The sequence below is a fragment of the Notothenia rossii genome (genome assembly GCF_949606895.1).
Source record: "Notothenia rossii genome assembly, chromosome: 1".
NCBI lineage: Eukaryota > Metazoa > Chordata > Actinopteri > Perciformes > Nototheniidae > Notothenia > Notothenia rossii.
This window is the reverse complement of record NC_136912.1, coordinates 92,239,179-92,257,217: the sequence shown is the minus strand read 5'-3', so window position 1 is coordinate 92,257,217 and position 18,039 is coordinate 92,239,179. Positions and strand designations below refer to the sequence as shown.

Below are 18,039 nucleotides of genomic sequence, written 5' to 3'. Positions count from 1 at the left end.
CCTTACCCAAATCTCTTAAAAAGGGGCTGCAACGGATCTGATACAGACTGATCCAGATTTGAACACTTCTATGACGTCACAGAAGTGGTGCTACGGCTATTGGGCCAACTCCACCAATCAGGAGGAGACAGCCACGGACATTGCCGTTGGAAAGCGCTGGAGACGCTGTAGTACATATGCCAGGCCTGTAGGTGGTGCTGTTCTCACAGAATCAGCCCATGCAAAGACAATGTTAAATTGAGCGAAATGAGGAATGGCTAAAATGCATGATCTGTTTGGTATTTTGAAAAATAAAAAGTATAAATATGCCTTATATAGGTATGGTCCTACACTATATTATTCAAATATAGCATGATAGGTCCACTTTAAATGTATGGATTCAGCCATATGGACTGGTGCAATATCCATATAGCATTATTGGAAAAGGCTAAATATGTGAAAATATCTGAAACTTTTTGGGTGCTCCAGATATGTTCCGGTCTATAAATCATATTTTGCAAAGTTAAAAAAGCATAATCTATTTGGTAGAGATCGTCAAAAGTAACCACACCACGGTCTTTTTAAAATATTTCATATATAGCCTATTGTGAATAATGTTTCAAAAATAATAATTTGCTGCAAATTAAGAACCATATTGTAGTTCCAATAGAAGTCAAAATATTATCTATTACTTAGTTCCAAATCGTACAGCCCTTAAAATACCTATTATTGTTGTATTGGCTGTATACTATTGTAACACGTAATATAATTGCCATATTTGTTTCATATATGTATATTAGATCATTTCAAACACATGAATACCTTCAGAAAATGATGGTCTTTCAATATCTAGTCAGTTATAACAAAAAATAGGGACAGACGAAACAGAGATGAAAGGAAGCGAGATGGCTCACACTTTAGCTACGAACGGAATCACTTCTGGATTTGTTGCGGATCACGTTCCCAGTGACTCATACTGTTGTTGTTCTGCAGCGTAAACAAACTGATAAACGATATGATAACGTGATATCAGATCAGTTCACAGCCTCCATTTTTTGGCAATACCAAATTAGGCTGTTTGGGAGACATTCCCCATTCTCGTATCTTTATCTAAACAACTCTTATCATTAGCGTCTCATGAGCTTTTATCCAATAAAAACACTGAACGCTGAACACTGCTTCATCTGCACACGTTACATTATTGGCGTTGTTTGGAGACACTGTCGAGTTTATTTGAAGGATGGAGCTGAAATGCCTTAAATACGTTCATTTCTGCTGCATGAGCATCATCAGAGAACTGCTGCTGGCATGTGAAGTCTTTTAAAAATATTTCCAAACGGCCTCTCGGCATGTTAGAATCTCACATGGAAACAGATTAAAGCAGGATCTGAAGTTATGGCTCTCTTTATGTAGCGATGCAAGAGAGCATGTCTGTCTGAATGGTGAGTCTCTGCTGAGCTGATTTCTTTAGATGTCATCTCATCTCCTGCAGAAATCCCTCTCCTTCATCATCGTCTTCCTCCCTTTCCATCCTCACCCCCTCACTCATTCTCTGCCCGTCATTCATCCCGTCCTCCAGGTGCGACCCTGGATTTCATCGCAGCGCATGAAGGAGTCAGCCGTCCGTACTAACCCGGCTTCACACGCTCCATCTACTACTTCTCCATCATCGCTCCTCAGGCCTCCAACGCTCCAGTCCCTCTAACTCACCCTCTGTCTCTCTTCCACAGGAAGAACAAGAACGCCAAACAGAGGCAGGTCATCCCCAAGGTAAACACCAGTAGAGAGGGGAGAGCCTTTGTTCAGGGGGTTTTATAACACGGTTTGAAAATATTTCACATGTTTGCTGTCCTATTAAAATCGTATTTCTTTGATCGTTTATTTGAACCGGGACAATGCACATTAATGAACACTTTAAAACTAAATAATGCTTACAAGTGTAAATGAGCCAGATTTGAGCTTTGAGCTAATTTCCATCCGTAGTCCCATGACATACAACATATAAGAACATGACATTTATAAACATAGCAAAAATAAATACATGATATGCAAAAATAGCAAGAGCAGCATACAAGCATTAACCACATGGCAGTACAATGTGGCAGCAACGACATGTAAAGTGCAAGAGGACTGTGTTAAAGTGCATTTAGCGGTGAAAAAAAATTAACGCCACTAATTATTTTAACGCATGTGCATTTTTTGGTCCTTGCCCGCCCCGTAGTTTCAGAGCGCGAGTTTAAAATAGCATATATACAATCCAAGCACACTGCTGATGCCGACAGCCCCGCTCCTGCCGCCCGCTTGCAGCAGACCAAACTTGAAAGTGTGCGGGCTGTGTTAAAGTGCATTTAGCGGTGATTGCACGTCTGTTTGTTTCTCAACCATTCTTTGAGTTGACATTGAGAGTGGGACAATCCCGTATCTCAGTTGGGAGGCTATTCCACAATGAGCTGCCTTTAATGGAGAGGACATTTTGCTGCAACAATGAGTCCATCAACAGGAAGACAATCGGCAACTATTACGATTTTTTAATTTGTCATTTAAGTAGTTTTTCACGCAAAAATGTAATGAAACGCTGTTTTCAGCCTCTCAAATATACAGATTTCCTGCTTTTTGCTGTTTTGATATCATATTAAAGAGAATATTGTTGGGTTTTGGACTGAAACATGACATTTAAAGACATCACTTTGGATTGGATGGACATTTTTACCTTTTTTTTTAATTACATCTTATAGAAAATATCACCAGATATAATATCATGGAGAAAGTAATTGTTTGTTGAAGCCGTGATCATGATTATAGAATGCAAGTTGCACCTTTTCATGAAAGAACAAATAAGAATTTGAGAAAACAAGTGTCATATTTGATGGAGTATAAATGAATAATCATTTCCTGTATTCCTGCTGTTCAGAGTTTGCTGGACTCTCGGTCTCTGAAGTTCATCGTGAGCCTGACGCTGCACGACCGCACCACCAAGTCTCTGCTGCACGTTCACAAGAAGAAGAAACCCCCCAGCATCAGTGCTCAGTTCCAGGTAACATCACCTACAGCATATCACACACACACACACACACACACACACACACACACACACACACACACGCACACGCACACGCACACGCACACACCACCACACCACACACACCCCACACACCACACGCACAAAACACACACGCCACACACACACACACACACACACACACACACAAACACACAAACACACACAAAACAAACAAACAAACACACACCACACCACACCACACCACACCAGACACACACACACACACCGAACACACACACACCGAACACACACACACACACACACACACACACGCACGCACGCACGCACGCACGCGCGCACACACCTTGAACCTTCATCAAACCCCTCTCCTCCTTCTCCTCAGACCTCTCTGACCAAACTGTTGGAGACCCTAAACAGAGCCGAGCCTTTCTTCATCCGCTGCATCCGCTCCAATGCCGAGAAGGTGCGGTCTTATTGTTCTTTAATATGACTTGTTAGAATTCTTGGTCTTGGTTTAATGAATACTGACATTTCCTTTTAGCTTAAAGACAGAAAAGGGGGGAATCTTAAGTGTAAATGGATGCAGTGAAATCACCTTTCATATCTGTCAACCAAACCTAGGGGCTCTTTTGCATGATGACATTATTTTAGTAAATTTAAGTATGACAATTTCAAAATAAAATGTGCAGCTCAGATCATTTGTATATAACATCTTTGACACAATTCTCATTTATAGTGATGATGATGTTTCTGTAAGTAGGTAAATGTTGGTATCTGAAAGGTCTGGATGAAGTTAATAAGCTTGTGGTCGTCCTGAGCAGAAGGAGATGCATCTGGACGAGGCGTTGGTGATGCAGCAGCTGAGATACACAGGAATGCTGGAAACTGTTCGCATCAGGCGGTCAGGCTACGGAGCCAAGTACACTTTCCAGGTACTTCACACATACTCTTTCAACATGCTGATGATAAGGAGGATAGAAACTCATGCAATACTACAACGGAAACTATTTCTAGGGTTGAATACTCAAAGTTGGCTTACCATTTGAAACAAATGGCAAATATCTTAAAATGTCACAATTTGTACTGAGGTGACAAGTTCTGTGATATATAATCTGTTCCAAACTGCATATATTATTTTATACTTTTATTACATACTCACAATTTTCCTTACAAATTACCTACTGTTGCGAGGCAGTATGCATACTAGTTAGACAAAATATTTAGTTCTACGATCCGTTTGGAACTGAGATCCTCATATATCTGATATCTGCATACTGTAAAATACTGCCGTTAGAGAAGAACGTTTTGGTATTTTTAGGCATTATGCCTTTGATACACAAAGTACACTAAGTTGATACCCCCCCCACAGCTTGGAATAATGTATTCTCCCTCTCAGATGTAATCACTATGGGGGAATTCAGGTCCATCCTAAAGGACAGAGAACACGACACCATTAGTAGATGTGAGTGCTCGTACTGTATATCCCAAAAAATCGTTTTAAATGTTGCCAGTTTTGAATGATTTGTAATAGTTTGTTTTATTTTGCATATTGACTGGTGAATGTGCCTTTTTGTTTGTGTTTTACAGCTGCATTCGTCGGCCTGTATTGTCTGTGTTTTATCTGTTGTAACTTCGTTCATGCTGCCTTTCTTGGCCAGGTCACTCTTGGAAAAGACAGTTTAATCTCAATGAGTCTTGTACCTGGTTAAATAAAGGATATATATATATATAAGGGAATTTACTTAACATTTTTCTTACATAGTGGAGCGTTTCCCTATTTTCAGACAGGATTTGAACCTGAAATAATCCTTGTGTGAAGGCGGAGTCATCGTGTTGAAATCCAGTACTTTGGTAGATTGCCTCCTTTAGCTGAAAGAAATGGTCATGTAAATGTTGAGCTATTAATATCTAACAATCTTTCTAACACAGGGGGTCCGCGGGGTCTTAAAAAGTATTAAAAGTTGATAAATCAATTTAGCGAAAATGAAGGCTATTAAAAAGTATTAAAGGCATTTTCCAAGGTATTACATTTTGTAGCTTGTTTTCAATAAGTATATAAATGGTCCAAAGAGGTTGTATTCTACAGTCTGCCTGAATGTAATCATTGCGTAGGTGTGTAGTGTGATTCTGTGTACTTTATGGCATCCCGTTGGATTTGACGTCATCTGAACAGGACATCGCACGCTCACTGCTTGATAGCATGCGAAGGCCCGTTTACGCCGGTTGTTAAGCAACATCGTTATGGGGAAATGCAAGTCTGCGTCCAAATGGTTGGAAGATAAGGAGGAAGGACAATCAATACTGTATATAGTCAATGTGAGGTAAAGTGTGTCGCCAAGGTAACCGGTTAGAACTCCAAGTGGAGATGAGGTCTTAAAATGTATGGAAAGGGTCTTAAGGTTTTTAAATTTGACTTCAGGATTCCTGAATATTGTGCTTCAGGTTTGGACCATTCATCTCAACCACAGAAGCTCTTTCTCTAACAGACCATACATTTCTAATCTGTATTTCTTTTTCTCTTTCTTGTCCCTGCAGGAGTTCATAGAGCAGTTCAGGGTTTTGCTGCCGAAGACCACGGACGCCTCTAAAGAGCACATCTCCGCGCTGCTGGGGGAAAAGATGGGCCTGGACCCCACCACGTACCAGATAGGCAAAACTAAGGTACACCACTGGGTTTATTCCTTTATAACTTCAACTCCCTTCATTCCTTGTGTTTGCTCATGTTTTCTTCCCTGCGTGTCTTCTCTGTGTTCAGGTGTTTCTGAAGGAGCTGGAGCGCCAGCAGCTGCAGGACACGCTGCACAAAGACGTGATGAGGAAGATCATCTTCCTCCAGCGCTGGGTCAGAGGCCGCCTGCAGAGGAAAGAGTTCCTGGACATGAGACAGGCCGCCATCTTGATTCAGGTAAACACAGACACACCATTTACTGATGGAGGCTTGTATATCAGCATTAGGAGAGAACTGAAGTATATTACTAATACTAGCCACATGAATGTCTGGGAGCAAATACATTTGATATGTTGAACAAATACGGCAAGGATCTGTTGAACACTGTAACTTTAATTAATGTACCTTTTGTTATTCATGTTTTATAATCTTTGCTTTTAAATGAGTGTTTTTGAATGCCATTTTATAACATGTTAATTAAAAGTCAGCTATTATTCAAAATCCACTTCTCCATGTCTCTTCTACACCAACATGTGTCCCCTCTTCTTCATGTCTCTTCTACATCAACATGTGTCCCCTCTTCTTCATGTCTCTTCTACATCAACATGTGTCCCCTCTTCTTCATGTCTCTTCTACATCAACATGTGTCCCCTCTTCTCCATGTCTCTTCTACATCAACATGTGTCCCCTCTTCTTCATGTCTCTTCTACATCAACATGTGTCCCCTCTTCTTCATGTCTCTTCTACATCAACATGTGTCCCCTCTTCTTCATGTCTCTTCTACATCAACATGTGTCCCTTCTTCTTCATGTCTCTTCTACATCAACATGTGTCCCTTCTTCTTCATGTCTCTTCTACATCAACATGTGTCCCCTCTTCTTCATGTCTCTTCTACATCAACATGTGTCCCCTCTTCTTCATGTCTCTTCTACATCAACATGTGTCCCTTCTTCTTCATGTCTCTTCTACATCAACATGTGTCCCCTCTTCTTCATGTCTCTTCTACATCAACATGTGTCCCCTCTTCTTCATGTCTCTTCTACATCAACATGTGTCCCCTCTTCTTCATGTCTCTTCTACATCAACATGTGTCCCCTCTTCTTCATGTCTCTTCTACATCAACATGTGTCCCCTCTTCTTCATGTCTCTTCTACATCAACATGTGTCCCCTCTGTGGAAAGAGACTCTGAAAGTTTCAGGAACAAAGATTCTCTCTCTTTTTGATCCATTTCTATAAAAACCTGTCTGAAAATGGGCTGATCAGATTTTGGCCACTTTATGATGTCATAACGATGTTTTGTCTTGTGTAACCATTAGCCAATCAGCAACCAAGGTAACCCCCCCCCCCCCCCCCACCTTATCACCTGAATCTCCTCCTAGAGCACCATTGAGTTCTTTGTAACCAAATGTCTCTCAGAGGGGCGTGGGGAGGGGCTCCTTATTTTCATCTAAAGTAACAGACAGAGAATCAGCACTTTGGAAACAGGGCTGAAACAGAGGGGATTATGGGTAATGCTGCAATGATCTGTTTGGTGTTTCAGCCAATCAGAGACAGGTTCTGGATATATCTGAGACCTGTAATATATTGATGAAAAACAGTATAATAGGGGAATTGTAAAGCTCTTAATGTCTTTCATTTTTTTGTAAAGCACTTTGAATTGCCTTGTGCTGAAAGGTGCGTTATAAACTTCCTTGCCTTACTGACTGTGTCCTGTCTCCTGATAGCGTGCGTGGCGCAGGTTCTGCAGAGAGGAGCAGCGGCGCCGCGCGGCCTCTCTGATCCAGGCCGTGTGGAGAGGACACCGACAGAGAGCGGAGAACAAGCGCCAGAGACAGAGAGTCACCAAAATACAAGCTCTGGTCCGAGGACACTCAGCACGCAGGAGGTAACCAAACCTGAGAGAGGTCCCTGAAGACAACATTTGAACATCTAGTTCAGAATCGTGTAAATTCTGTCAGCTATTCTTTTTATATTCCGTCTTTGTCATTGGCAAACCAAGTGCTCAGCCAAAAGCACAAAGTTCCTGAAATCAGTGGGTCATTACTTCATCAGTGTGAAAAATCCTGATTCAAGTGAAGCATTCAAGATGTTTAAAATGAGATTTGGCATTGAGGGATTGACGTGATTTACCACAGTGAAGCTCTATTTCAGGGGTCGGCGACCCTAGGCACGCGGTACCGTAACCAGTGGCACACTATAGGAATAAGTGGAATGAGTGTGCTAAATATCTAAATTGTGTTTTCGGATCCTGAACGAGACCGCCGCCAGAGTGCTTCTCCCCGTTACCTGCAGAAGGAAGCCATGCACGAAACGCAGCGCAGAAGGATCACTTCTAGGCCCCGCTCTCTTTAACTCCATTCGACTTGCTGCCGCTTTCCTCCGTGGTGAAACGATCAGAGGTGAAGTGCTGCCGGAGCGCGCCGGCAGCACTTCACAAATTGCAGTCGGCTACCCATAAGGAGCTGTCCAAATGCCGCAGTCTTTGCGTGGCTGTGTCTTTAGTTGAAAGCCCAGTGGCGATCTGCTCATCTGTCATCGAAAAGAATATCCTACACAGGGGCGGACCGGCCATCTGTGTGTTCTGGAGAATTACAGAACGGACGGTCGTCATTATTATTATGCCGTTTAAACCAATTATTTAAATGTGTTCAAACCATGGATGTATAATAAGAACTGGATACAGCGTGGGAGGCGGGGCCTCGTTCATTCCTATGAGAGTTACTCATTGGCGCATAAAGACAAAATGGCCCAACTTTTGAGAGAGCGAAACGTCACGAAAGTAATCTTATAATCCGTTCTTATTGTGCGTCCATGGGTAAAGGTAAAACTCATGTAGTACTGAACACGTCATGTGAACGTGCCGGGCGGCGCAACTTGAGGACCGAATGTTTTTAATAAGAGCTATACAGGACTGTCTCAGAAAATTAGAATATTGTGATAAAGTTCTTTATTTTCTGTAATGCAATTAAAAAAAACAAAAAAGTCATACATTCTGGATTCATTACAAATCAACTGAAATATTGCAAGCCTTTTATTATTTTAATATTGCTGATTATGGCATACAGCTTAAGAAAACTCAAAAATCCTATCTCAAAAAATTAGAATAGTTCCTCAGACCAAGTAAAAAAAAAAGATTTATAACAGCAAAACACAATCAAACATTTGAAAATGTCCATTAATGCACTCAGTACTTGGTTGGGAATCCTTTTGCACGGATTACTGCATCAATGCGGCGTGGCATGGAGGCAATCAGCCTGTGGCATTGCTGAGGTGTTATGGATGCCCAGGATGCTTCAATAGCGGCCTTTAGCTCATTAGCATTGTTGGGTCTGGTGTCTTTCAGCTTCTTCTTCACAATACCCCACATATTCTCTATGGGGTTCAGGTCAGGGGAATTTGCAGGCCAATCGAGGACAGTAATGCCATGGTCAGTACACCAGTTACTGGTGGTTTTGGCACTGTGGGCAGGTGCCAGATCATGCTGGAAAATGAATTCCTCATCTCCATAGAGCTTTTCAGCAGACGGAAGCATGTAGTGCTCTAAAATCTCTTGGTACACAGCTGCATTTACTCTGGGCTTGATGAAACACAGTGGACCAACACCAGCAGCTGACATGGCTCCCCAAACCATCGCTGACTGTGGGAACTTCACACTGGATTTCAAGCAACTTGGATTTTGCTCCTCTCCAGCCTTTCTCCAGACTCTGGCGCCTTGACTTCCAAATGAAATACAAAACTTGCTTTCGTCTGAAAAGAGGACTTTGGACCACTGTGCAACTGTTCAGTGCTTCTTTTCCTTAGCCCAAGTCAGACGCCTCTTCCGTTGTCTTGAGTTCAGAAGTGGCTTGACCATGGGAATACGGCTATTGTAGCCCATTTCCCGGACACGTCTGTGAACAGTGACTTTTGATACCTGGACTCCAGCTTCAGTCCACTGTCTTTGAAGCTCCCCCAAATTCTGGAAGCGACTCTTCTTCACAACGCTGTTAAGGCTGCGGTCATCTCTCTTGGTTGTGCAGCGTTTCCTGCCACATTTCCCCCTTCCAACAGACTTTTTGTGGATGTGCTTTGAAACTGCACTCTGTGAACAGCTTGCTCTTTGAGAAATGTCTTTTTGTGTCTTACCCTCCTGATGGAGGGTGTCAATGACGGTCCTCTGGACAGCAGTCAGATCAGCAGTCTTCCCCATACTTGTGATTTAGTTTACTGAACCAAGCTGAGTGTTTTTCAAGGCTCAGGAAACCCTTGCAGGTGTTTCGAGTTAATTAGACGATTCAAGTGATTCGTTGAACACCCTACTAGTATACTTTTTCATGATATTCTAATATTTAGAGATAGGATATTTGAGTTTTCTTAAGCTGTATGCCATAATCAGCAATATTAAAATAATAAAAGGCTTGCAATATTTCAGTTGATTTGTAATGAATCCAGAATGTATGACATTTTTGTTTTTTTAATTGCATTACAGAAAATAAAGAACTTTATCACAATATTCTAATTTTCTGAGACAGTCCTGTACAAACGTTCCTAATGGGTATTTTTTTTAGTTTAAAAAAAATTATCCAACGATTTACAGACGTCTCTTTCCTAATGTTAGTCAATGGGAAAAAGTTTTTCCGGGTCCAGCGACTGATACGGAAGTTGCAGTACCGCCGTTTGGCCACAGCGAATATTTTCCTCAGAGTCCGGCGCACTTCCTGGGGGCTTGGTTTAAACGGCATCACGTAAGTTGCGCTGACAGGTGAAAGAGGTCCACACACTGCTTCCCCGCAGTGAGACTCCCCCCCCCCCTCCTGTTGACGGTTCACTAGCTCTTTCCCCCCGCCCCCCCGTTGACAATTCACGATCGTCGGCACACTGATCATAATTTTTTTCAGCCAAAAAGGTTGCTGACCCCTGCTCTATTTGCTTTGCTCGGTATTCAAATCCAATAGATACATAAATACATACATACAGTGAACACACACACACACACACACACACACACACACACACACACACACACACACACACACACACAGTAGTACATGTTTAGTAAGCAGATGATGGTCTAATGTCTGTTGTGCGTTACAGGTGCCACTCCATGCGTGAGGAGAAGCAGAAGAAAGAGGACGAGGAAAAAGAAGCTCAGAGGAGAGCAGAAGAGGAGGAAAGAAGAAGGAGGGAAGAAGAGGAGGAGGAGGCGAGGAGAAGAGCAGAGGAGGAGGAAGAGAAGAGGAGGATGGAAGAGGAAGAAGAAGCAAGGAGGAAGGCAGAAGAGGAGGAAGCGAGGAGGAGAGCAGAGGAGGCAGAGAAACAGAGAGAGGAAGAGGAGAAAAGACTGGAGGAGGAGGAGCCCGACATAGAGCTGGTCACGGAGGAGATGATGGAGAAGGAGACCAACGGTACCTTAGCTGAGGCTGGACCCCAGCAGAAGGAGAAGGAAGAGGAGGAGGAAGAGGAGGAGAAGGAGGAAGAGGAAGAGGCCTCCAAACCTGCGAGCGCCGAACAAAAGAGACCCAGAGCGCCGGCTTTAAACCGAGCCCAGACGTCCAAGAGCCAGGAGAAGAGAGAGCAGAGGAGGCGCAGAGGCCTGGAGCACAACCAGAGAGAGACGGAGCGAGCCGCCTCCTCTTCCTCCTCCTCCTCTTCCTCCACCGGGATCAGCAGCAAGGATAAAGGCTCTCCTCCCAAGAGCAAGAGCAAGGAGCTAAAGGAGCGAGCGGACAGCAAGGAGCTGGACCAGTACACCTTCGTGGCCTGGAAGGTGAAGGAGGAGGAGAAGGGAGGGAAGAAGGAGGCCAAAGCGTCGCCTCCTCCCCCGATGGTCCGCCCCTCCTCTTTACCCTTGCAAATGGCCGTCGACTCCCCGCCCGACAGGAACGGTGTTGGGGACGCCGTCGGATCTTCGAGTTTACAGCGACGTCCCGGAGGGTTCAAGGAGAAGCCGGAGAAGTGGAGGAGGAGCGAGGGGGAGAACCCTGAGGGAGCCAGTCCTCCTCCTAAAAGAGAGGAGAGGAAGAAGAAACAACTTCTGTACGTCTTCATCACTAAGCATTCCATCTAATGTTGTATTATCTTTTTTAAATATTTCAAAATGATCATAGTGTGTTTATTCCCAGGGGTTCTGGCCCAAACAAATATGTACTAGGGCTGCTCGATTATGGCAAAAATCATAATCTCGATTATTTGGGTCAATAATTGTAAATGCGATTATTCATTGACTTTGAAAACATCCATTTATTGTAGAAAAAAAAAGTTGAACAGTATGTTTTTAACAGTTGATGACCCTGAACTTTAAGTATAATTAAACAGAGAAACCAAAAAAAAAAAAAAAAAAAAATTATCGTTTTATTTCGATTACGTTGTTTTCGTAATCGTTGCAAGCCATAATCATAATCGCGATTAAAACACGATTAATGGAGCAGCCCTAGTCTGTAGTTAACCGTTTTTAGGCGAGTAAATCTGTGCAGCTCCAAAATACTTTATTAAAAATGATATTTTAACACGTTAGCCTTTAAACAGATATTGTGCTCTCTGTTATTTGAATATGGCATTAATCTAGGGCTTCTCAATTAATCTTATTTTAATCTCGATTACAAAAACAACGTAATCGAAATAAAAACGATTATTTTTTTATTATTATTATTACCGTAATTTTCGGACTATAAGCCGCACCTGAATATAAGCCGCAACAGCGCCATACCACTCTCGGTTCCACTTTTACTTTTGCGCGCTACCTGCCTCCAGCTTTTCCTGCTGGAACCCGCCGCTTAAAGGTGGGGTCCGCGGACCGGCCATAGAGCCCATAGAGTTAAAGGTGGTGGACTGTAACCTGTAAAATCCATAGATTTAGGAGGTCCCCTAGTGGCCGTTAGCTGTAACAATCCATAGATTAGCCGCACCGTTATATAAGCCGCAGCGTCGAAAAATGGGGAAAAAGGCGCGGCTTATAGTCCGAAAATTACGGTACTTTTTAAACAATCTTTTTTTTTCTTTTTTTTTAAATTGAATTATACTTAAAGTTCAGGCCAATCAACTGTTAAAAACATACTGTTCTAAAAAAAATTCTCCAATAAATGGATGTTTTCAAACTCAATGAATAATCACATTTAATAATCGCAATTACAATTATTGACCCAAATAATCGAGATTATGATTTTTGCCATAACCGAGCAGCCCTACATTAATCCATTATGCGATTTCTTTGTTTTAATATTTATTTATTTCATATTTTTCCTGTCTATTCTTCCAGGCGTGAAACAGTCTCCTCATCATTCGACAGTTTGTCTCCAGGAAGCGAAGGAGCTGGTGCTTTTTCAGCCAGAGAGGTATTTTAAATACTAATTTTTTTGGAAAAATGACATTCTTAGTTTCTGGTCCAGTTATTGTGGGTTATCATCTAAAACGATATATTCTTTTGCAGTTCATTTCCTCCTCAGAAAGCCAGACTGACGGCTCGAAGGGAAGCTCCTTCAGACGGAAACACCAGGACAGTTCAGACTCCACACACTCCTTCCCCTCAACACCAGACAAGTACTGAACTAACTTCACTGTTAAATGTGACAAACACTTTGGCATGTACATGTGTCTTAAAAAGGAAGTTGATGTGATGAGTTACAGGACAATGAGCCAGAATCAAAAACTCAGACATTTCTTTTTGCTTGTTCAGTTTTTCTAATGTTTTCTTATTTGGGATATGGTATTACTTGACCTACAGTGCTAGCACTCAAAAGCAAGCACACACTTTTGATTTCTGTACTCAGGGTTCATTTAGATCACTAAAAAAGTCTTAAAAGCATTGAATTCATTCATCTAAAAATAGCGCTTAAATGAGTGTTAACATTTCTTAAATATGTTTTTCAAGAGTCTTAGAAATGCTTAAACATGGAAAGTGGGATTATGAATCTTTTTTTAAATGCTTTTTAAAGAACCGTAGCATCTTAAAATAACGGGTCACATCTATTCTGTTTGAGTTATTTGCTTCACATTACGGTCATACAGATCAGGAAGGTGAAATAATGAAGTCAAGTTGGTATTCAATTTAATCCGAGTGCCAGTTTTACAGTTAAAATAACAATGACTTTTTTAACCATGCAATAATTAAAACTCTAAAGTGTAATGTATTGTATACATAATATGTAAATAGGGTGAAAACTTCTGTCACGTAGTGATCATCTTCTCAATAAAACATCTTTGCTGATGTTTTTTCGAGTCTTCTGGCCAATCAGAATCAAGATTGTTGCCGGAAGTCAACTATTCTTTATACATCCATGGGTACAACTTCAGATAAAAATGAACACATGATGAAATATGACCCCCGGTTTGATGATTGACAGGTCACAGAACAATGGGAGCTATCTACCCTTACCCACAATTTAAAGTCACACAGACTATCTCCTCTTTGCTCTTCTCTCTGTGAGGAGCAGCAAGATGTCAGAACAAAGTGAAAAACAAACAATGTCATAAAATATTAATAATATGTTGGGTAGTAATAGATTTATTTATTTTCTTCTCAGAGTGTACCAGAATGCGTAGTTTATATGTTAGTATTTCTAAAAATCTCCGGGGGGAGTTGGGTTTTCAGCATGTGTGCCTTTTTATGTTATATAGTTCAGCTTTGATTCCATGATCTCATTAAACCTTTTCTAAAAGCATTCTTTAGTTCTGTGAAGGGATATAAGGGATATATGCACTGTACTTCACTTTCATTAATCTTGTATGCTGAAAAGCGTATATATTGCTGCATGATTTTTTGTTGAATAGATTTGAGTGGTTCAACATTTGGGTCCCGAGGCCAGTTGAGAACCACTGACCTAGAGGATATAACCAGTTTGCCAAATATTCCCGCTCTGCTCCGTTAGTTTCTTATTGCCTAAATAAACCCAGTATGTCTACAGTATTAGTAGAGAAGAACAGTGGAGAGAAATTCACAGGAAGTCTTCCTCACTTCAATCCATTACGTCAGCTCCTGTCAGATTGTTCCTGAGAAACTCTTAAACTTGTGTAATCTAACAATCCTCCGCTCCGTCTTTGGTGTTGCTTATCACAACCGGAAATTCCTCACAGCTGAATTTAACAGATTTAACAGATTCATCCGACAGAAAGAAATGAACCGTTAAGAGTCAGTCATCTGGCATCTGGTCCAGCGCTTTGTTTTCCATTTGTTTTGTAGTTATGGTGAAACTGATGGAGCAGGGATGAATATGTGGCACTTTGAAAACACACAGGATAAGGATCTTAAGTCTATATACAGTAGGACTTCAATGATATGTTTTCCAGTTGCTATTAAACGATAAAAGGGATTGCACAGTTTGTGAATTTTCCTGACGGATGTTTGTTTGTTTGCAGGTCCGGTGGTTTCTTCAGCAAGATTTTGAAGAAGCGCAAAGAGGCTCAGACTCCAGACAACGGAGAGCTGACTCTGGCTCAGATTCTCAATGAGAGGCCATCAGGAGGGGAAGGTAAATATTAAAAGTTGTCCACTTCAGTTTGAGAATAAATATAGGATTTACTGGACCTAAAAAGGAGAGTAAAAGATCATCCATACCTAGAACCATGACTTGAACCCTTAGATGCATAAGTGGGTCTTCTTTGACCCGGTGAGGTGGTTTTTTCTTGAAGTATCTTTTTAATTAGATTTTTTTATCATTTTATTTTCCAGCTATTCTTCAAAAAACATGTTTTGGATATCATGCCATTCACATTTTAAATGTAAATGTTATACATTTTAAGAAATTGTAGTTTTTGGATTTCTACCCTAAGCTTCCATAAGTGGGTCAAAAATGGCCCGCATGCATTTTCTATGGAACCCTATGGGAACCTTTGATTCTTATCACCTGTGGCAGTCAGGAATACATTCACTGCAGACCACACAGACTACATCACACGTGACACCTCTCTGGAAGATTATTTCACACAGCAAGATCTGATACCTGTCAGTATAATAATAATAATAATACATGATATTTGTATAGGGCTTTTCAAGGACTCAAAATCGCTTTACAATATAAGGGAAGGTTAGGGTGGGGGGGTATAGGACTATCAAACTTGATCAACCGGCATGGATTGATGGGGGGTGGGCTATGAGTAGAAAAGAGAAGAGATGAGTTTTGAAAAGGGACTGGAATAATGTGAGGGTCTCAGAATAGCGGAGATCTCTGGGACAATATGCTCAAAACGGTTTTTTTCAAAATGTAAAAAAAATGTCTAAAATTATAAATAGTGAAAAATTAAATATAAGATATTTCTAGTGTGAACTAAAATATAATACTAAATATTATACAAGTGATTTTTCTTAACCAAAAATGGCATAAAAACACATATTCTTCTAATACGGGTCCTTTTTGACCCACTTATGGAAGAGTGTAGGGTCCAGTTACTCGTGCTTTGAAGGGTTAAAGATAACTATAAATATATATTTTACATTGTCCACATAAAGTCTGTCATGACAACGGTGGTAAATGATAGCAGTCCACTTCCATCGCACCTCATAGAGGGAGATTTTTAAAGAAAACACAGGTGTGTTATCTCTCATTTTCTCAGGACTAAACTAACCCCGCTGTGTGTTTTCTGAGACAACACCGACCCGTGCAGATCACGCTCAGAGCAACAATAACTCCACTCTGGGTCTGTTTCCTCCACAGGACTAATGCACACTTTACATTCAGCATTAGAGTTCATCTGTTAAGGAAAAGTATTCTTCTTAGTATTATGCACTCACCTTCTCCTCCATGCAATGATTAGGATAATTACAATGCATTTAATTTAAATTGCATACTTTTAAGACAACAACATCTCAAGGTGCTTCATCAAAAAGGGGGAAACATTCGATATGAATTCAGTCATTCTTCTATTAATTATAATTATTTGGGCTTTTTTTTTTTTATAACTATTATTATTTCTGTAGGTAGGTTATATATATTTATAGTTTTGTTTACTTTCTTTTTTTAATCATTTTTTTCCTTTTGTATTTCATTGATAAAAAAAGAAATGATTTCAGATTTAGATGTAAACATTTATTTTTGTTGTTCTACTAACAACTACTAGTACTACCTACTACCTACTACCTACTACCTACTGCGTACTACCTACTACCTACTGCATGTAAAGAAATGAGATGTGTGTGAAGAGCAAAGTGCTTTCATGGACAAACCAAGTCCAACAATTAAAAAGTGTAATAAAAAGGATATGATTTGAGTTATTAAAGTACAAAAGTTAAATATAGTTGGATTGCATGGCCAAACTAAGTCTATCAAATACAAATTGTTTTTTTTTTAAAAAGGGTAACATTTGAGTCATTATAGTAAAAAAGTTAAATATAGTTAAATTAATAATAATTGTATTTATTATAGCACCTTTCACAGAAATATAATTCACAAAGTGCGTCACAAGTAAGAACAAAAATTCAAATGTAAGACCACAGAAACATGAGTGCAATGACCACATGAGGCAGACATTTCAGGTCAACTTAAAAACAAAACACAGACCACGTGGAGTCCTGTAAGGAACAGACATAAGAACAGAACACATCACACACATTTCAAGTAGAGACAAAAGCCAGTATGAAAAGATTCTCCCTCCCCTTCAGCCCAATCATCCGGCCCTCCCTCCCGGCCCCTCTCCCAGCCTCATGGAGAGCGCTCTGTTAAAGGTTTGGGCAGAAACCCCACCATTAAGATCAGTCGTGCCACCAGAGTCTCCGAGCAGTGGAACGCCTCGCTGGACCGAGAGATCACCAACGCCAACGAGCTGCGGCACCTCGACGAGTTCCTGGGCAACCAGGTGGGTGAAAACAAAACCATTTAAGCTTATCAAAGCAAGACATTTCAAAAAGTCAACTTTATTGTCAATCTTTCAGTTTGTGTGAACAGACAGAGATATAAATACTGTTTCTCACAAACCCGAATTCAAAAATGTAAATATGTATAAAATATGTGTATCCTATATATACACGATCAACAGACACATGCACACATTCGGATAACACAACAATCAATATATACAGAATAACAGTCACTTCAGTAATAACTAATAATAATTTAATCGTATTAACCCATAAAACTATTTGTGTGTTTGTTCTCTCTTTTACAGGTGAATGATTTCCGCTCCAGGGGGAAGTCGCTGTCAGCCACAGAGGCCATCTTTGTTACAGCCACCATGCAGTTCAGAGAGACCATCAAAGCCATGTACTCTCTTCCTGTGAGTGTCTGCAGGAGCATCACACACACTTAAAGGGATTTATTATTTGGGTGTTTTGAAGGGCGTTGATTGAGTTACTGAGTTCCTAGATGTTGGTTAGAACTCCCCAGGTTTAGAGAAACAGACAGTAGCAAGAAGCTAAGCCATGTACTGCTATGGACGGTGGCAGGAGCAAATATGTTTTAGTCA

General features: G+C 40.8%; 1 protein-coding gene across 6 annotated transcripts in view; it reads left to right on the top strand.

The window, feature by feature from the left end:
* The window catches only part of myo9b (myosin IXB), a 106,118-nt gene that overhangs the window by 73,674 nt on the left and 14,405 nt on the right, over positions 1 to 18,039 (top strand). For all 6 annotated transcript variants that reach the window (XM_079681087.1, XM_079681091.1, XM_079681089.1 and 3 more), the window contains 13 exons: positions 1,710 to 1,749; positions 2,891 to 3,013; positions 3,384 to 3,464; positions 3,823 to 3,933; positions 5,537 to 5,662; positions 5,757 to 5,906; positions 7,395 to 7,555; positions 10,744 to 11,685; positions 12,905 to 12,980; positions 13,076 to 13,185; positions 15,001 to 15,113; positions 17,240 to 17,433; positions 17,743 to 17,850. In XM_079681087.1, coding sequence (XP_079537213.1) covers positions 1,710 to 1,749; positions 2,891 to 3,013; positions 3,384 to 3,464; positions 3,823 to 3,933; positions 5,537 to 5,662; positions 5,757 to 5,906; positions 7,395 to 7,555; positions 10,744 to 11,685; positions 12,905 to 12,980; positions 13,076 to 13,185; positions 15,001 to 15,113; positions 17,240 to 17,433; positions 17,743 to 17,850 — 2,335 coding nt within the window. The remainder of the gene's footprint in view (positions 1 to 1,709; positions 1,750 to 2,890; positions 3,014 to 3,383; positions 3,465 to 3,822; positions 3,934 to 5,536; positions 5,663 to 5,756; positions 5,907 to 7,394; positions 7,556 to 10,743; positions 11,686 to 12,904; positions 12,981 to 13,075; positions 13,186 to 15,000; positions 15,114 to 17,239; positions 17,434 to 17,742; positions 17,851 to 18,039) is intronic.